Consider the following 17,770-nt stretch of genomic DNA (forward strand, 5'->3'; position numbering starts at 1 on the left):
TGTTTATAGAGATCATCACCATCATCAACACAATCATCATCACCGTCATCATCACCAGCATCATCACCATCATCACTATCATCACCAGCATCATCATCAACATCGCCACTATCATCATCACCATCATCATCCCCATAATTGCATTGATCTGCAACGCACCTGAACTTGACAAATGATGCATGAAAGATGTCTGGTGCGTTGAATGGACTGATGTGAGCGAGCCCACAGTCAAAAGCCAATGGACTCCTTTATAGGCTATCTATCCGTCTGTAGTTACCGAGCGCGCAACCGGAGAGCGGAGCGGAGTTGCATCGTGACCGCGCCCCAGCAGCGCGTAGCTATATCATATGACTCAAAGCGTTCCGACTTCATTCACTACGGAGATCACACGACAAGGATACAGCGTGCGGGGCCCGCTTTGAAGGGATCTAATAGGCTACAAAAACCGTTTGATGAGAACAACCGGGACATGCGGACTGCGTGACATTATTTTTTACCTTATCTCCATTTGAAGATATAAACGGGACATCAAGTTTATATTTTTTGGAAGTCTCGCATAAAATTTTAATGGATAGTGAAATATTATATTCTCAGAGCATTGTGCCAAAATGCATAAGGGATTAAGACACTTAAATGTGTCACTACTAGACGTCTTCACTTCAAGTGGATTATAGCCTAATCAGCAAAATTATTATATTTCTCACATCTGGAAGTTCTTATAAGCATAGATAGTTCTTCTCTCAGGTGCCGTAACTCCGACCCATCTCCTGCTCCTGTGTTGCTTCTGTGGCCAAAAGAGGAGTAGGAAACCCAACTGACCTCAATAAACGTCCGTCTTAAATGTAAACCTAAATGAATACCCAAGAAGTCACATTTTTAACCTCGCCAAATTGCCTATGATAGCCAAATAATTCGGACTACCGGCTGTAGCGTCGTGGAGGTAGCGGCTCCACCCGAGGGATGGTACTGGATTCCCGGGGTTTGGGAGCGACGCCTCGGCTCCTGGTTCTGGAACGGTGTTGGTGGAACTATTGGAACTTTCTCTCGTTCTGGAGCCCAACGGACGTGAAAGGAGATGAGAGCCGCTTTTCTGAGCTTCCTCCTCGCCTGCTTATTGTGCCTGTTACGCACCACCGCTGAGGTATATAAAGGACTTTTATGCGAGTTCTGGTTTGTATGGGCCAATTTAGTTCAAATTATGCCGTTTTTAGTGCAACGCTTACTTCGTTGGCAGGTGCAACGTTTGTCCACTCATGCTCCATTTATGCGTATTTACGAGAAAAACTCCAGAGTAGCTTTGCTGTAACTCCTTCCATAAATTATATGACAATTGGGGGAATGTATGGCTTCTCAGCAACAAGTGCAAACTAAGTGTGCATTAATGCATTATACCACCCCCTAACATGTGCGCAGATTTGTCCTTAAAACACTTCTTCAGCGCTATATAGTCACACTCACACCACCTCTATAGCCGCACTATCCATTACGGTACAATGACGTCTGTGTAGTTAATAAAGTGCTGTTATTTTCCTTTGAATGTTTTCCTTTTCTTCCAGGAGGCCCAGCTCCCCCGGGAGCTGTTGGAGCGGCTGTCCCGCAGTGAGATCCGCAGCATCAGCGACCTCCAGCGGCTCCTGGAGCTAGACTCCGTAGGTAGGCCTAAAGCCTCTTATATCAGTCTTCATTCAATACTTTTATTACACAGCCTAGGGCTAGGCTTCAGTAAAGACACTGAATTGAGCTCAACACAACATGCCAGAAGCAGCCTACACTCTTAGATAAAAAGGTTCTGGATAGAACCAAAAAGGGTTATATTGCTTGCTTCATATATGGCACCCCTAAAAGTTCTATATAGAACCCTCTTATGGGGTTGTTTAATCAGAACCCCAGGGGTTCTTATTCACTGAACCAACATTTGTTCTATATAGAACCCTTGGGTTCCATATAGGGTTCTATATTGAACCTTAAGGGGTGCCATATATGAAGCAAGCATAGAACCCTTTTGGTTTTATCCAGAAACTTTTTTTCTAAGAGTGTACCCTTTGAAGGAAGGAAGAGAGAGGTGTAAAGAGGTGCTATGACTGTCTTGTTTGTTATAGTCTGTTAGTCTGTGGGCAACTTGGACAAGTCAGTCTGCTACAGTCGTGGTCAAAAGTTTTGAGAATAACACAAGGATTGGTCTTCACAAAGTTCGCTGCTTCAGTGTTATGAGATATTTTTGTCAGATGTTACTATGGTATACTGAAGTATAATTACAAGCATTCCATATTTATTGACAATTACATTAAGTTTATGCAAAGAGTCAATATTTGCAGTGTTGACCCTTCTTTTTCAAGACCTCTGCAATCCGCCCTGGCATGCTGTCAATTAACTTCTGGGCCTCATCCTGACTGATGGCAGCCCATTCTTGCATAATCAATGGTTGGAGTTTGTCAGAATTTGTCGGTTTTTGTTTGTCCACCCGCCTCTTGAGGATCGACCACAAGTTCTCAATGGGATTAAGGTCTGGGGAGTTTCCTGGCCATGGACCCAACATTTCAATGTTTTGTTCCCCGAGCCACTTAGTTATCACTTTTGCCTTATGGCAAGGTGCTCCATCATGCTGGAAAAGGCATTGGTCGTTACCAAACTGTTCTTGGATGGTTGGGAGAAGTTGCTCTCGGAGGATGTGTTGGTACCATTCTTTATTCATGTCTGTGTTCTTAGGCAAAATTGTGAGTGAGCCCACTCCCTTGGCTGAGTAGCAACCCCACACATGAATGGTCTCAGGATGCTTTACTGTTGGCATGACACAGGACTGATGGTAGCGCTCACCTTGTCTTCTCCGGACAAGGTGTTTTCCGGATGCCCCAAACAATCGGAACGGGGATTCATCAGAGAAAATGACTTTACCCCAGTCCTCAGCAGTCCAATCCCTGTACCTTTTGCAGAATATCAGTCCCGCAGCTGAATCAACTTTAGGAGACGGTCCTGGCGCTTGCTGGACTTTCTTGGGCGCCCTGACGCCTTCACAACAATTGAACCTCTCTCCTTGAAGTTCTTGATGATCCGATAAATGGTTGATTTAGGTGCAATCTTACTAGCAGCAATATCCTTGCCTGTGAAGCCCTTTTGTGCAAAGCAATGATGACGGCACGTGTTTCCTTGCAGGTAACCATGGTCAACAGAGGAAGAACAATGATTTCAAGCACCACCCTCCTTTTAAAGCTTCCAGTCTGTTATTCTAACTCAATCAGCATGACAGAGTGATCTCCAGCCTTGTCCTCGTCAACACTCTCACCTGTGTTAACGAGAGAATCACTGACATGATGGCAGGTGGTCCTTTTTTGGCAGGGCTGAAATGCAGTGGAAATGTTTTTTTGGGATTAAGTTCATTTTCATGGCAAAGAGGGACTTTGCAATTAATTGCAATTCATCTGATCACTCTTCATGACATTCTGGAGTATATGCAAATTGCCATCATCAAAACTGAGGCAGCAGACTTTGTGAAAATTAGTATTTGTGTCATTCTCAAAACTTTTGACCACAACTGTACATAAGAGATGTTGAATTTGAGGAGTTATTTCCTGCAGCTTAGAGAGAAAGAGTCAATGAATCTCCATGGGATGATGCCCCGGCCAAAGGCACGCCCCTCTCGCGGGTGGGTACAAAAAAAGGCCTCACCAGCTTCTGCTGTAGATAGCGGGAGTTGTTCCTGTCCCACTGCTCGGGGTGCTGCGAGGACAGCCACCATGAACTTGGTGACTGCTGCTTGTGTCAAACTTGGATCTGTTTTACACTTTTTATTCCACATGAAATTAACTTTAGGACACTGAACACATAATTGGAGACTGGTGGAGTAAGGGAGAAGGTGTGTAAAAGGGCTTGAAGCATACCCTAATGAAACGTTTAAAGCCATTCATTGTTAGGCTACTTAGTAACCTCTCTCCATTCTACATTCTTCAGTTCTTATCGTTTTTTCATCTTTTTTCATTTGGTCTTGACTACACCCCACCATTAATTCTGCCATTATTGAGATGCAAATAGGCCTGTCTGCTACTCAGCTGTCTCCTCAGCGCTTGGGGGTCAAGTGGCTGTCGGCTTTATGCTGCTGTCATGCTGTCCATTATTTGTGGAGCAGCAGTGGAAGGCTGAATGGCACACACACACACACACACACACACACACACACACTGAGGGCTGAATGGCTGCTGTGCTGGTATGTATAATTCATGGTGAAATTCCTGCGTGTCAGGAGGAAGGAGAGGGAGGATCTAGGAGGCTTTCTATTGGTCAAGACATACAGCAAGCACTTAAGTTCCTGCACGTAAGTGCTGTCACACACACACACTTGCAAGGAACACACACACAGACACACATAATCATACACACACCCTCTACAGTCTACACTCTCTGTGGGGTCAGTATTTGGGTAGCAAAAATATATACTTTGAGAGAGAGACCCCAAACAGGTCAATATAGAGCTGAAAGGACAAACAAGGTCATTTTGAAGTGGAAGGTTGAAGGTTCCTTACACACCTGATTAACAACCAAAGCTGTTATGTTGGTAAGCAGAAGGCTTATGGTTGTCATGGTGATGATAAGGGATTGTTCCTTTACAGAGGGGACACAGTTCTTTTGAGCTTTTCTGAGTTCAAGCTTCTCTCTCTTCCCCTTTAGTGTTGGTCTGCTTCTGAATGGCCCAGCTAGTGTAGGGTTAACATGACATTGATGTTGTTGTGGTCAACAGAGAATGAGGTGTTGGGGGAGAACGAACAGAGGTACCACAACAAGGCCTTCTCCTACAGCTACTCACAGACACACTCCAGACACAAGAGGAGTATCGGTAAGTGTGTGTGTGTGTCTTTGTAGTTGTGTTCATGCATATCTGTGTGTGTGTGTCTCTCTGTGTGTGTGTGTCTCTCTGTGTGTGTGTGTCTCTCTGTGTGTGTCTCTCTGTGTGTGTGTGTGTGTGTGTGTCTCTCTCTCTGTGTGTGTGTCTCTCTCTCTGTGTGTCTCTCTCTCTGTGTGTGTCTCTCTCTCTCTGTGTGTCTCTCTGTGTGTGTCTCTCTGTGTGTGTGTCTCTCTGTGTGTGTCTCTCTGTGTGTGTGTGTCTCTCTCTCTGTGTGTGTCTCTCTCTTTGTGTGTGTCTCTCTCTGTGTGAGTCTGTGTGTGTGTGTATACTTCCAACACTACTTTCTCTCTATGCTGTTATGTTTCACCTTTAACCTCTCCCCCTCCCCTTTGACCCCAGAGGAGGCGTTACCCGCGGTGTGTAAGACTCGTACGGTGATCTACGAGATCCCTCGGAGCCACGTGGATCACACCTCCGCTAACTTCATCATCTGGCCTCCCTGTGTAGAGGTGAAGAGATGTACCGGATGCTGCAACACCAGCAACATGCACTGCCTGCCCTCCCGCAAGCACCATCGCACTGTCAAGGTAGGAGAGATCCACACCTTCTCTGAGAGATTCTCTCTCTCTCCTCTCACACACACGCAGGCACGCACATACACACACACACACACACGTACACACACACGCACGAACACACACACACATACACACATACATACACACACATACATAAACACACACACACGTCCACACACACATACACACACACACACACACACACACACACACACACACACACACACACACACACACACACACACACACACACACACACACACACACACACACACACACACACTTGCAGCAGCTCAACCATTCAATCCCTGGCTCCTAGTCCAGCTCCCCTTGGCTGGGTTTGCCTGGCTAGGTCTGTGCTAGTGTGTGTGTGTGTGTATGTATTCATGCCTGCATACGTGTATATGTGTATATGTACAGTACCAGTCAAAAGTTTGGACACACCTACTCATTCAAGGGTTTTCTTTATTTTTACTATTTTCTACATTGTAGAATAATAGTGAAGACATCAAAACTATGAAATAACACATATGGAATCATGTAGTAACCAAAAAAGTGTGAAACAAATCAAAATATATTTTACATTTTGGATTCTTCAATGTAGCCACCCTTTGCCTTGATGAAAGCTTTGCACACTCTTGGCATTCTCTCAACCAGCTTCATGAGGAATGCTTTTCCAACAGTCTTGAAGGAGTTCCCACATATGCTGAGCACTTGTTGGCTGCTTTTCCTTCACTCTGCGGTCCAACTCATCCCATACCATCTCAATTGGGTTGAGGTCGGGGGATTGTGGAGGCCAGGTCATCTGATGCAGCACTCCATCACTCTCCTTCTTGGTCAAATAGCCCTTACACAGCATTGAGGTGTGTTTTGGGTCATTGTCCTGTTGAAAAACAAATGATAGTTCCACTAAGCGCAAACCAGATGGGATGGCGTATCGCTGCAGAATGCTGTGTTAGCCATGCTGGTTAAGTGTGCCTTGAATTCTAAATAAATCACAGACAGTGTCACCAGCAAAGCACCCCCACACCATCACACCTCTTCCTCCATGCTTCACAGTGGGAACCACACATGCGGAGATCATCCGTTCACCTACTCTGCATCTCACAAAGACACAGCAGTTGGAACCACAAAACTCAAATTTGGACTCATCAGACCAAAGGACAGATTTCCACCGGTCTAATGTCCATTGCTCGTGTTTCTTGGTCCAAGCAAGTCTCTTCTTCTTATTGGTGTCCTTTAGTAGTGGTTTCTTTGTAGCAATTCGACCATGAAGGCCTGATTCACGCAGTCTCCTCTGAATAGTTGATATTGAGATGTGTCTGTTACTTGAACTCTGTGAAGCATTTATTTGGGCTGCAATCTGAGGCTGGTAACTTTAATGAACTTGTCCTCTGCAGCAGAGGTAACTCTGGGTCTTCCTTTCCTATGGTGTTCCTCATGAGAGCCAGTTTCATCATAGCACTTGATGGTTTTTGCTACTGCACTTGAAGAAACTTTCAAAGTTCTTGAAATGTTCTGTATTGACTGACCTTCATGTCTTAAAGTAATGATGTACTGTCATTTCTCTTTGCTTATTTGAGCTTTTCTTGCCATAATATGGACTTGGTCTTTTACCAAATAGGGCTATCTTCTGTATACCACCCCTATCTTGTCACAACACAACTGATTTGCTCAAACAGATTAAGAAGGAAAGAAATTCCACAAATTAACTTTTAAGAAGGCACACCTGTTAATTGAAATGCATTCCAGGTGACTACATCATGAACCTGGTTGAGAGAATGCTAAGAGTGTGCAAAGCTGTCATCAAGGCAAAGGGTGGCTACTTTGAAGAATCTCAAATATACAATACACTTTTTTGGTTACTACATGATTCCATATGTGTTATTTCATAGTTTTGATGTCTTCACTATTATTCTACAATGTAGAAAATAGTAAAAAATAAAGAAAAACCCTTGAATGAGTATGTGTGTGTGTGTGTATACAGTGGGGAGAACAAGTATTTGATACACTGCCGATTTTGCAGGTTTTCCTACTTACAAAGCATGTAGAGGTCTGTAATTTTTATCATAGGTACACTTCAACATCCAGAAAATCACATTGTATCATTTTTAAGTAATTCATTTGCATTTTATTGCATGACATAAGTATTTGATACATCAGAAAAGCAGAACTTAATATTTGGTACAGAAACCTTTGTTTGCAATTACAGAGATCATACGTTTCCTGTAGGTCTTGACCAGGTTTGCACACACTGCAGCAGGGATTTTGGCCCACTCCTCCATACAGACCTTCTCCAGATCCTTCACGTTTTGGGGCTGTCGCTGGGCAATATGGACTTTCAGCTCCCTCCAAAGATTTTCTATTGGGTTCAGGTCTGGAGACTGGCTAGGCCACTCCAGGACCTTGAGATGCTTCTTACGGAGCCACTCCTTAGTTGCCCTGGTTGTGTGTTTCGGGTCGTTGTCATGCTGGAAGACCCAGCCACGACCCATCTTCAATGCTCTTACTGAGGGGAAGTTGTTGGCCAAGATCTCGCGATACATGGCCCCATCCATCCTCCCCTCAATACGGTGCAGTCGTCCTGTCCCCTTTGCAGAAAAGCATCCCCAAAGAATGATGTTTCCACCTCCATGCTTCACGGTTGGGATGGTGTTCTTGGAGTTGTACTCATCCTTCTTCTTCCTCCAAACACGGCGAGTGGAATTTAGACCAAAAAGCTCTATTTTTGTCTCATCAGACCACATGACCTTCTCCCATTCCTCCTCTGGATCATCCAGATGTTCATTGGCAAACTTCAGACGGGCCTGGACATGCGCTGGCTTGAGCAGGGGGACCTTGCGTGCGCTGCAGGATTTTAATCCATGACGGCGTAGTGTGTTACTAATGGTTTTCTTTGAGACTGTGGTCCCAGCTCTCTTCAGGTCATTGACCAGGTCCTGCCGTGTAGTTCTGGGCTGATCCCTCACCTTCCTCATGATCATTGATGCCCCACGAGATGAGATCTTGCGTGGAGCCCCAGAACGAGGATGATTGACCGTCATCTTGAACTTCTTCCATTTTCTAATAATTGCGCCAACAGTTGTTGCCTTCTCACCAAGCTGCTTGCCTTTTGTCCTGTAGCCCATCCCAGCCTTGTGCAGGTCTACAATTTTATCCCTGATGTCCTTACACAGCTCTCTGGTCTTGACCATTGTGGAGAGGTTGGAGTCTGTTTGATTGAGTGTGTGGACAGGTGTCTTTTATACAGGTAACGAGTTCAAACAGGTGCAGTTAATACAGGTAATGAGTGGAGAACAGGAGTGCTTCTTAAAGAAAAACTAACAGGTCTGTGAGAGCCGGAATTCTTACTGGTTGGTAGGTGATCAAATACTTATGTCATGCAATAAAATGCAAATTAATTACTTAAAAATCATACAATGTGATTTTCTGGATTTTTGTTTAGATTTTAGATTCCGTCTCTCACAGTTGAAGTGTACCTATGATAAAAATTACAGACCTCTACATGCTTTGTAAGTAGGAAAACCTGCAAAATCGGCAGTGTAACAAATACTTGTTCTCCCCACTGTATGTGTGTATATGTGTGTGTATGTGTGTATGTGTGTATGTGCCAGGCCAGGAGACTCCCTCGCGACCGCAAGAACATAATCATTTGTCTTTGATCTCTGCCAGGGCTGGCACATAACAGCTAGTAAACCCTGCCGTCTGACACCCACACACATTGCCAACTGGAAGCTCTGCTCAGTAAGTGAGTGTTCATGCGCTCAGGATTTCCAGCCAGTTTACCATCGTCTGAGCCGAGGAGGATAGTGGGTGTGTTCATGATCTCAGTGCTTCAGTGTATTCACTGCGGGGGTTATTTTGTTTGCAGGACAGACAGATCACCCTCGGTCCTGGCCAGATCCCTGCCCTTTTCCCCACTCCCTGTTTTCCTCTGAGTGAATGGCTCCTCAGTCCTCTGTCTATTGGGCTCCCGAGTGGCGCAGCGGTCTAAGGCACTGCATCTCAGTGCTTGAGGCGTCACTACAGACCCCCTGGTTTGATTCCAGGCCGTGATTGGGAGTCCCATAGGGCGGCGCAGAATTGGCCCAGCGTCGTCCGGGTTTGGCCGGTGTAGGCCGTCATTGTAAATAAGAATTTGTTCTTAACTGACTTGCCTAGTTAAATAAACAATTTATAAAAAATTAAAGGACTAAAGATGCTGTCTGTCTGGCTTAGCTGTTCCTCAGACGGTTCACACAGAGGAAGAAGTTGTTATTTCTGGGTGCCGAGGTAGTCCCTCCCTGTTTAGGTAAATGTTCTTCTGTTTAGTGCCTATTGAATACAGTCTGAACTGATCTGAACTGGACTGGACTGAACTGAACTGGACTGGACTGAACTGATCTGAACTGAACTGATCTGAACTGATCTGAACTGGGTGGGGCGGCGCTATCTGTTGTAGACCTCAGATAGAGGGTCAAAGGTCATAGAGATATCCCTGCAAATAAGATACATAACTATTGGAGGAAATCTAACTGTGCATAAATGCAGTGAGAAAGAGAGAAGCAGTGTTTTGAAGGGGGGAGGGATGGTCGGATAGAGAGAGCGGAGGGATGAGAGGAATGGACAGATGAAGCATGACAGTAGCAGGAAGTAAGCAGGGTGGTGAGGAGAGATGAGGAGGGATGAGAGGAATGGACAGATGAAGCATGACAGTAGCAGGAAGTAAGCAGGGTGGTGAGGAGAGATGAGGAGGGATGAGAGGAATGGACAGATGAAGCATGACAGTAGCAGGAAGTAAGCAGGGTTGTGAGGAGAGATGAGGAGGGATGAGAGGAATGGACAGATGAAGCATGACAGTAGCAGGAAGTAAGCAGGGTGGTGAGGAGAGATGAGGAGGGATAGAGAGGAATGGACAGATGAAGCATGAGAGTAGCAGGAAGTAAGCAGGGTGGTGAGGAGAGATGAGGAGGGATAGAGAGGAATGGACAGATGAAGCATGACAGTAGCAGGAAGTAAGCAGGGTGGTGAGGAGAGATGAGGAGGGATAGAGAGGAATGGACAGATGAAGCATGACAGTAGCAGGAAGTAAGCAGAGTGGTGAGGAGAGATGAGGAGGGATGAGAGGAATGGACAGATGAAGCATGTCAGTAGCAGGAAGTAAGCAGGGTGGTGAGGAGAGATGAGGAGGGATAGAGAGGAATGGACAGATGAAGCATGTCAGTAGCAGGAAGTAAGCAGGGTGGTGAGGAGAGATGAGGAGGGATGAGAGGAATGGACAGATGAAGCATGACAGTAGCAGGAAGTAAGCGGGGTGGTGAGGAGAGATGAGGAGGGATAGAGAGAGCGGAGGGATGAGAGGAATGGACAGATGAGGAGAGAAGGGAGGGCGTAGATTTGATCCCCTTTTGATACTCAATATCAGATGAAAGGGTCTTTCTCTCTCTTTCATTCTTTTTCCTTTTCTTCTTTCATTCGTTCTTTCTTTCTCTTTGTCTTTGACAGAGAGGAAATCAAAAGATAAGTCTCCTGTATATCCTGAGATTCAACTACAGAGACAGAACTATGGAGCGGAAACACACACACATACACGTGTGAGTGCACGCACGGACGCACACATGCACGGACGCACACACACATGCACGCACACACACTTTCGCACACTGTGTGACGTCCAGGAGAAGCCGTTGAGGGTGTGTCAATGTGTGTGTGCATGTGCATGCTAGCTTGCCCGTCTCTGCTATTCCAGAAACCATTCACCAGTGCCAGAACAGCGGACAGTTGTTTTTCATTGGCTCATACTGGTCTTGGCTCTGTGTATTAATCTCCCATGGTTTCTCTGGGTCCACAGTCTGTTTCCCGCCATTCCAGTTTCTACTGGTGGGAGAGAGACAAAGGTTCCATTGTTATGTCTGACTTTATGATTCCTTTCTGGGGAGATAACAGCTGGAGGGACATAGTCATATTAATATGACCTGATGGTTTACTGAGAACCCAAACACACCTCGTGTTACACACCTTTGAGTTGACTCATGTCTTTTTCCTCTGTATTTCATATTGAAGACTTTTTCCAATTGACAGGTAGGAAACTTAGAAACTCCCTCATGGCTGCATCTCAATAGCCTAAAATGGGTTCTTCTCCATGTCTCCTTCCTTTCTATGTCTCCTCCCTTAGGATCTTAATTTGAGCCAGTTTACTACAGCAGGAAAATAATCTGGCAGCAACAGGAAATGTTAATTATTATGTGGATTAATGGACATTTTATGTAGGGGTTGATACATTTTTCGTTAGGGCAAATCAAGCCTGACATTTTAAAGTGGAAATTACAAACTTTAGAAGCTTTTTTAAACATTGAATACACTACAAGTTAGCATTTCCTGCCATGCAGGAAAGTTCTCAGCAACAAAAGAGTGATCAAATTCAGAGCCTACATCTGTACACTGCCCTGTAAGCACAGGGAACATAAAGCAGTATGGCATCTGTCCAGTTCTTTCCTATCAGTGCAGAATCAGAAGAAGGAAATTAGAGAAGAAGAAAAAGCCTCTATTAAAACATGGAGAGGGAGCGTCTCTTGCCTACACTACTGAGATGCCTTACCTCACCTGAACCTCTGTACCAATAAGTGTTACTGTCTCTGCTGTGCTGCTCTGGTTCATGTTGGAACATAGCAGCACCTTTCTCTCTGTGTGTGTGTGTGTGTGTGTGTGTTTGTGTGTGTGTGTGTGTGTGTGTGTGTGTGTGTTGCCTCTGTGTATGTTCAGACTTGAAAGAGAAGAGAGGCTTGTGCAATCAGTCCTGGAGCTCTAGCAGGCTTGGCTCACTTTCTGAGAGAACAGTAATGTGTGTGTGCTTGCTTGCGTGCATGCGTGTGCGGGTATGTGTGTGTTAGAGTAGGAGGTGTGTGTGTTAGTGTAGGAGGTGTGTGTGTGTTAGTGTAGGAGGTGTGTGTGTGTGTTAGTGTAGGAGGGGTGTGTGTGTGTTAGTGGAGGAGGTGTGTGTGTGTGTTAGTGTAGGAGGGGTGTGTGTGTGTTAGTGGAGGAGGTGTGTGTGTGTGTTAGTGTAGGAGGGGTGTGTGTTAGTGTAGGAGGGGTGTGTGTGTGTTAGTGTAGGAGGGGTGTGTGTTAGTGTAGGACAGGGTTCTTCAATTCCGGTCCTGGAGGGGCGAAACACCTCTGTTTTTCATCCTCTCCTTCTAATCAGGGGCTAATTCAGACCTGGGACACAAGGTGAGTGCAATTAACTACCAGGTAGAAATAAAAAACAGAAGTGTTTCGGCCCTCCAGGACCGGAATTGAAGAACCCTGCTGTAGGAGGTGTGTGTGTGTGTTAGTGTAGGAGGTGTGTGTGTGTTAGTGTAGGAGGTGTGTGTGTGTGTTAGTGTAGGAGGTGTGTGTGTGTTAGTGTAGGAGGTGTGTGTGTGTGTTAGTGTAGGAGGTGTGTGTGTGTTAGTGTAGGAGGTGTGTGTGTGTTAGTGTAGGAGGTGTGTGTGTGTTAGTGTAGGAGGTGTGTGTGTGTTAGTGTAGGAGGTGTGTGTGTGTGTTAGTGTAGGAGGTGTGTGTGTGTTAGTGTAGGAGGTGTGTGTGTGTTAGTGTAGGAGGTGTGTGTGTGTGTTAGTGTAGGAGGTGTGTGTGTGTTAGTGTAGGAGGTGTGTGTGTGTGTTAGTGTAGGAGGTGTGTGTGTGTTAGTGTAGGAGGTGTGTGTGTGTTAGTGTAGGAGGGGTGTGTGTTAGTGTAGGAGGTGTGTGTGTGTGTGTTAGTGTAGGAGGTGTGTGTGTGTTAGTGTAGGAGGTGTGTGTGTGTTAGTGTAGGAGGTGTGTGTGTGTTAGTGTAGGAGGTGTGTGTGTGTGTTAGTGTAGGAGGTGTGTGTGTGTTAGTGTAGGAGGTGTGTGTGTGTTAGTGTAGGAGGTGTGTGTGTGTGTGTTAGTGTAGGAGGTGTGTGTGTGTGTTAGTGTAGGAGGTGTGTGTGTGTTAGTGTAGGAGGTGTGTGTGTGTGTTAGTGTAGGAGGGGTGTGTGTCTGTTAGTGTAGGAGGGGTGTGTGTTAGTGTAGGAGGTGTGTGTGTGTGTTAGTGTAGGAGGGGTGTGTGTGTGTTAGTGTAGGAGGTGTGTGTGTGTGTTAGTGTAGGAGGGGTGTGTGTGTGTTAGTGTAGGAGGTGTGTGTGTGTTAGTGTAGGAGGGGTGTGTGTGTGTTAGTGTAGGAGGGGTGTGTGTGTTAGTGTAGGAGGTGTGTGTGTGTGTTAGTGTAGGAGGTGTGTGTGTGTGTGTGTTAGTGTAGGAGGTGTGTGTGTGTCATAGATGTGCCCTTGAGCAAGGCACTTAACCCTAATTGCTCCTGTAAGTCGCTCTGGATAAGAGCGTCTGCTAAATGACGTAAATGTAATGTAAATGTAATGTTTTTGTATCCTTCCATTACCTGGAAAAGAGGAGATTCTCCCGAACTCATTCTGATCTCTCTCTCTCTCTCCCCCTTCCTCTCTCTCCATCCCTCTCTCTCCATCCCTCTCTCCATCCCTCTCTCTCTCTCTCTCTCTCCCCCTCCCTCTCTCTCCATCCCTCTCTCTCCAGGTGGCTAAGGTGGAGTACGTGAGGAGGCGTCCTAAACTAAAGGAGGTGCTGGTGCGGCTGGAGGAGCACCTTGAGTGTATATGCTCCTCCAAACGACACATCAAGGAACTCTACGATACAGACAATGGTAAATATCTTACACTACCCTACTGCATACAGTGTGTGTGTGTGTGTGTGTGTGTGTGTGTGTGTGTGTCAGCTCCTGTCTGAGAGTGTCTGAGAGTGTCTCTCTACACTGATATAAACTGATGACAGTTGAGGAATTGAATGTCCTCCTCTCCACTTAAATGATTCTCCCTCGGGGTATTCAACTCGTTTTTTCATTCCCCTTTTTTCTTTATAGATACCCCTCCTCCCCCTCCTCCCCCTCTTCCCCCTCCTCCCCCTCCTCCGCCTGCTCCCCCTCCTCCCCCTTCATTCACAGGACCCAGTAGGACCAAGGGTAAAGGGAGGAAACGTAAAAAGCTCGAAAACCTCAAATAATTTCTCATACCTTTCTCAGGCATGTGGAAAAACACAAGTGTTTATTAGTGTCATTACGGTAGGCAATTAGCGATACAGCCAATCAACGATCTGGGTTTAAACGCCAATCATGGGAATCGCCAATCAGATATCAGTAACAATCGAACAGGAAGAGGGGGTGAAATTAGGAAGTGGTTAATTGGTGACTGGTGCCTTGGCTGATTACATTGGGTATGGAGGTTGTATTTGGTAGTGAAAGATGGGGGTGTCAAAGATTCATTGTTTTAAGTGGTGGACATTTGACATTATATTATTTTGCTGGGGGGATGCTTTATATTGTCTGATTGGCTAAGCTAACGTTTGGTACCTATTTATTTAACCCCTTCAGGCGTAAGGTGAAGAAAGATGGATGGAAGAGAGAAGAGTGGAAGAGGGAAGAGAACGTCTTTTCAACAGAAACTTTCACGTTTCTCAGACTGCGATATGAACTTCAGCCACGTTGTGCGTCATGGCATTGAGTTGAACAAGAGAAGTAGGCAGAGGACAGAGAACATATTGTATATATGTTATATTCTATATCTTCCCACAAGACAAAACATTGCCAGAATCTTGAATGATGCTTGTGGAAGATGCAAATAAGAACTTCGGGATTAGGAGTGGGTGTGGCTTCGATTTGATAATTGACAGGTGTCAAATTACGTGACTACGCTAACTGGCAGAAGAAGAGAGGTAGATTATTGGATACTGGAGGACTATGGGAGTTATAGTCTTTATATAAAGGACTTCTGACTACAAGACTACTCCCATGATTTTGGATTAAAGCGGTTTGGAATCCTTCCAATCATTCCGGATGCTTCCAGAATTTTCCATCGGATTCCGAGGACAATGACTGGGATTATGTTTTGTACTACAAGATTCCAAGATGTACTCTCCTTCTCGTTCTCAAATGAAAAGCACCTAAATTATGTATATCCTCTTATTTTTGTAACCCTCGATTTCTATTACTGACTGACTTCCTGATTAGTTTCTGGTATGTTATTCACATAAAGGAAGGTTTAAAACATCTGCTACATCAATTACACATTACTAATAAACTATTTATAATATCAATATGTTATAATGTCTTTAGTTTTTGCCCGTCAGTCAGAAAATATAGTATTGACTACTTTACAGTATATGTGGTCTAGTATTTGATATGATGATTATCTTTACAAACAGTATATGTGGTCGAGAGAGAGAGAGAGAGAGAGAGAGAGAGAGAGAGAGAGAGAGAGAGAGAGAGAGAGAGAGAGAGAGAGAGAGAGAGAGAGAGAGAGAGAGAGAGAGAGAGAGAGAGAGAGAGAGAGAGAGAGAGAGAGAGAGAGAGAGAGAGAGAGAGAGAGAGAGAGGGTCACCTCTTATAACCCATGCTCAGACACTTTGAACATGAAACCCCTGTGAACTAGTAACTGAGAATATCTCTGCGCTCACTCATACATACCTTCATTACAGAGAGGAAGGAGGTAGATATCAAGACCAACACACTGCTAATGCCAAAGCAACGCCCAAGTTATAGAGCAGGGCCTGTATTCATAAAGCGTCTCAGAGTAGGAGTACTGATCTAGGATCAGGTTCCACCTGTCCATTGTAATCTTATTCATTATGATCTAACAGGCTACACTGATCCTAGATCAGCACTCTTTTCTGAGACACTTTGTCAATACAGGCCCAGGTAACGGTTTCACTAAGAACACTTAGGAAAATAGTAAAAAGTCAATGTTGTTGAAAGTGACCTAATTCTATTCTGCTATTATTCTTCTTTAACTTTTCAAAGGAGCCTAGAAGCTGACTTCATTTCAAAACATAGATGACTTCAAAGTTCTCACAGAAAGGAAATAACTTTGATAATACAGTATTCCGTTTTTACATCTTAATCAGTGATACCTTAGTCGAAATGATAATATGGCATCTCTTTTGTTACTACAATCCACCAGTGTTATAAGATGCCATGGACGGACAGTACCAGCTCCATTGGTTTAGAAATCGTTTTATTTAGTGAATAAACCAATGAAATAGAGGAGAGATTGTGTGCCTTTGGGGTTTCTCAAAATGATATTCACGCTCTCTGCCAAACCATAAACTGCTCCCCCATAATCCTTTTCCAAACCAAAACTACAGCCCAAAATGCAACCCTCAAAGCCAGAAGCTAGCCTTTCTCTCTCTCTCTCTGTGTTATTATGACATTACAATCTATGGTGCCGGTTACACGGTACTCACTCACAGTCAAACTCCCTTTTATATTTCATAATGTGAAATGATAATCATGACATAGCATAAAAATGCTACGATTTAATGAATGTCACAGTGGACTTTATTCATAACAAACAAAGAACAAAACTAATGTTTGTCGGGTTGTGGTGTGGTTTTAAAAGGAACCGACACAAACACAGACAGACTTCATATTAGTTTGAGGTTGGATTACGTAACCAAATGTTGCCAGGGTATTTCTCTTGGGTCGGTTGATATAAACTCTTACTGAAGAAGTTTGCCAATATTCTAAACAGACCGACTGGGCTTTTGGACACACACACACACACCAGGCTTTTGGACTGGAGTGCCCGCTCACCACACGCTGCAATACATAAACGTCCTAATTGAGTGAGTTATATAGTACCGTCGGACAAAGGGGACACTGTCTGGTGTGTGTGTGTGTGTCTGGTGTGTGTGTGGTGTGTGTCTGGTGTGTGTGGTGTGTAGGAGAAAAGCCCTTATGCTTTCATTCTGCATTATATTACAAATCTACCATACCGGTCGGAGTCTGAGGGAGAGATTTTAACATACTGTACACATGCTATGGTTGTCCAGCTTTTACCATGAGAGAGAGAGAAAGACGGAGAAAGAGAGAGAGAAAGAGAGAGGGAATCGAAAATGAGAGCGAGAGAGCGAGAGCAATGGAGTGAGATAGAGAGGAGAGGAAGAGAGAGGGATCAAATCAAATCGAACCTTAAAATGTCCCTCTCTCTCCTTCCATTCAAATCAAATACAATTTTATTTGTCACATGCTTCGTAAATGACAGTGGTAGACTAACAGTGAAATGCTTACTTATGGCCACATCCCAACAATGCAGAGTGAAAAAAATAGAAAAATAATAACACAAGGAATAAAAACACAATGAGTAACGATAATTTGGCTATATACACGGGGTACCAGTACCGAGTCCATGTACAGGGCTACGAGGTAATTGAGATAGATATGTACATATTGGTAGGGATAAAGTGACTTGGTAACAGGATAGATAATAAACAGTAACAGCAGCATATGTGATGAGTCAAAAGAGTTAGCTAAAAAAGGGTCAATGCAGATAGTCTGGGTAG

The 17,770-nt window shown here is 44.6% G+C and overlaps 1 protein-coding gene across 1 annotated transcript; it reads left to right on the top strand.

The window, feature by feature from the left end:
• Positions 1–1,075: 1,075 nt before the first annotated feature.
• On the top strand, positions 1,076–15,524 carry LOC311115049 (platelet-derived growth factor subunit A-like; the record flags this gene model as incomplete). Its single annotated transcript, XM_084190262.1, has 6 exons — positions 1,076–1,141; positions 1,509–1,653; positions 4,730–4,825; positions 5,234–5,421; positions 13,955–14,081; positions 14,805–15,524. 6 exons carry the CDS (start codon positions 1,076–1,078, stop codon positions 14,813–14,815), a joined length of 633 nt encoding a protein of 210 aa, XP_084046388.1. The 3' UTR covers positions 14,816–15,524.
• Between the last annotated feature and the right edge of the window lie 2,246 nt (positions 15,525–17,770).

Source organism: Coregonus lavaretus, assembly GCF_964263955.1.
Source record: "Coregonus lavaretus genome assembly, contig: HAP1_SCAFFOLD_772, whole genome shotgun sequence".
Taxonomy (NCBI): Eukaryota; Metazoa; Chordata; class Actinopteri; order Salmoniformes; family Salmonidae; genus Coregonus; species Coregonus lavaretus.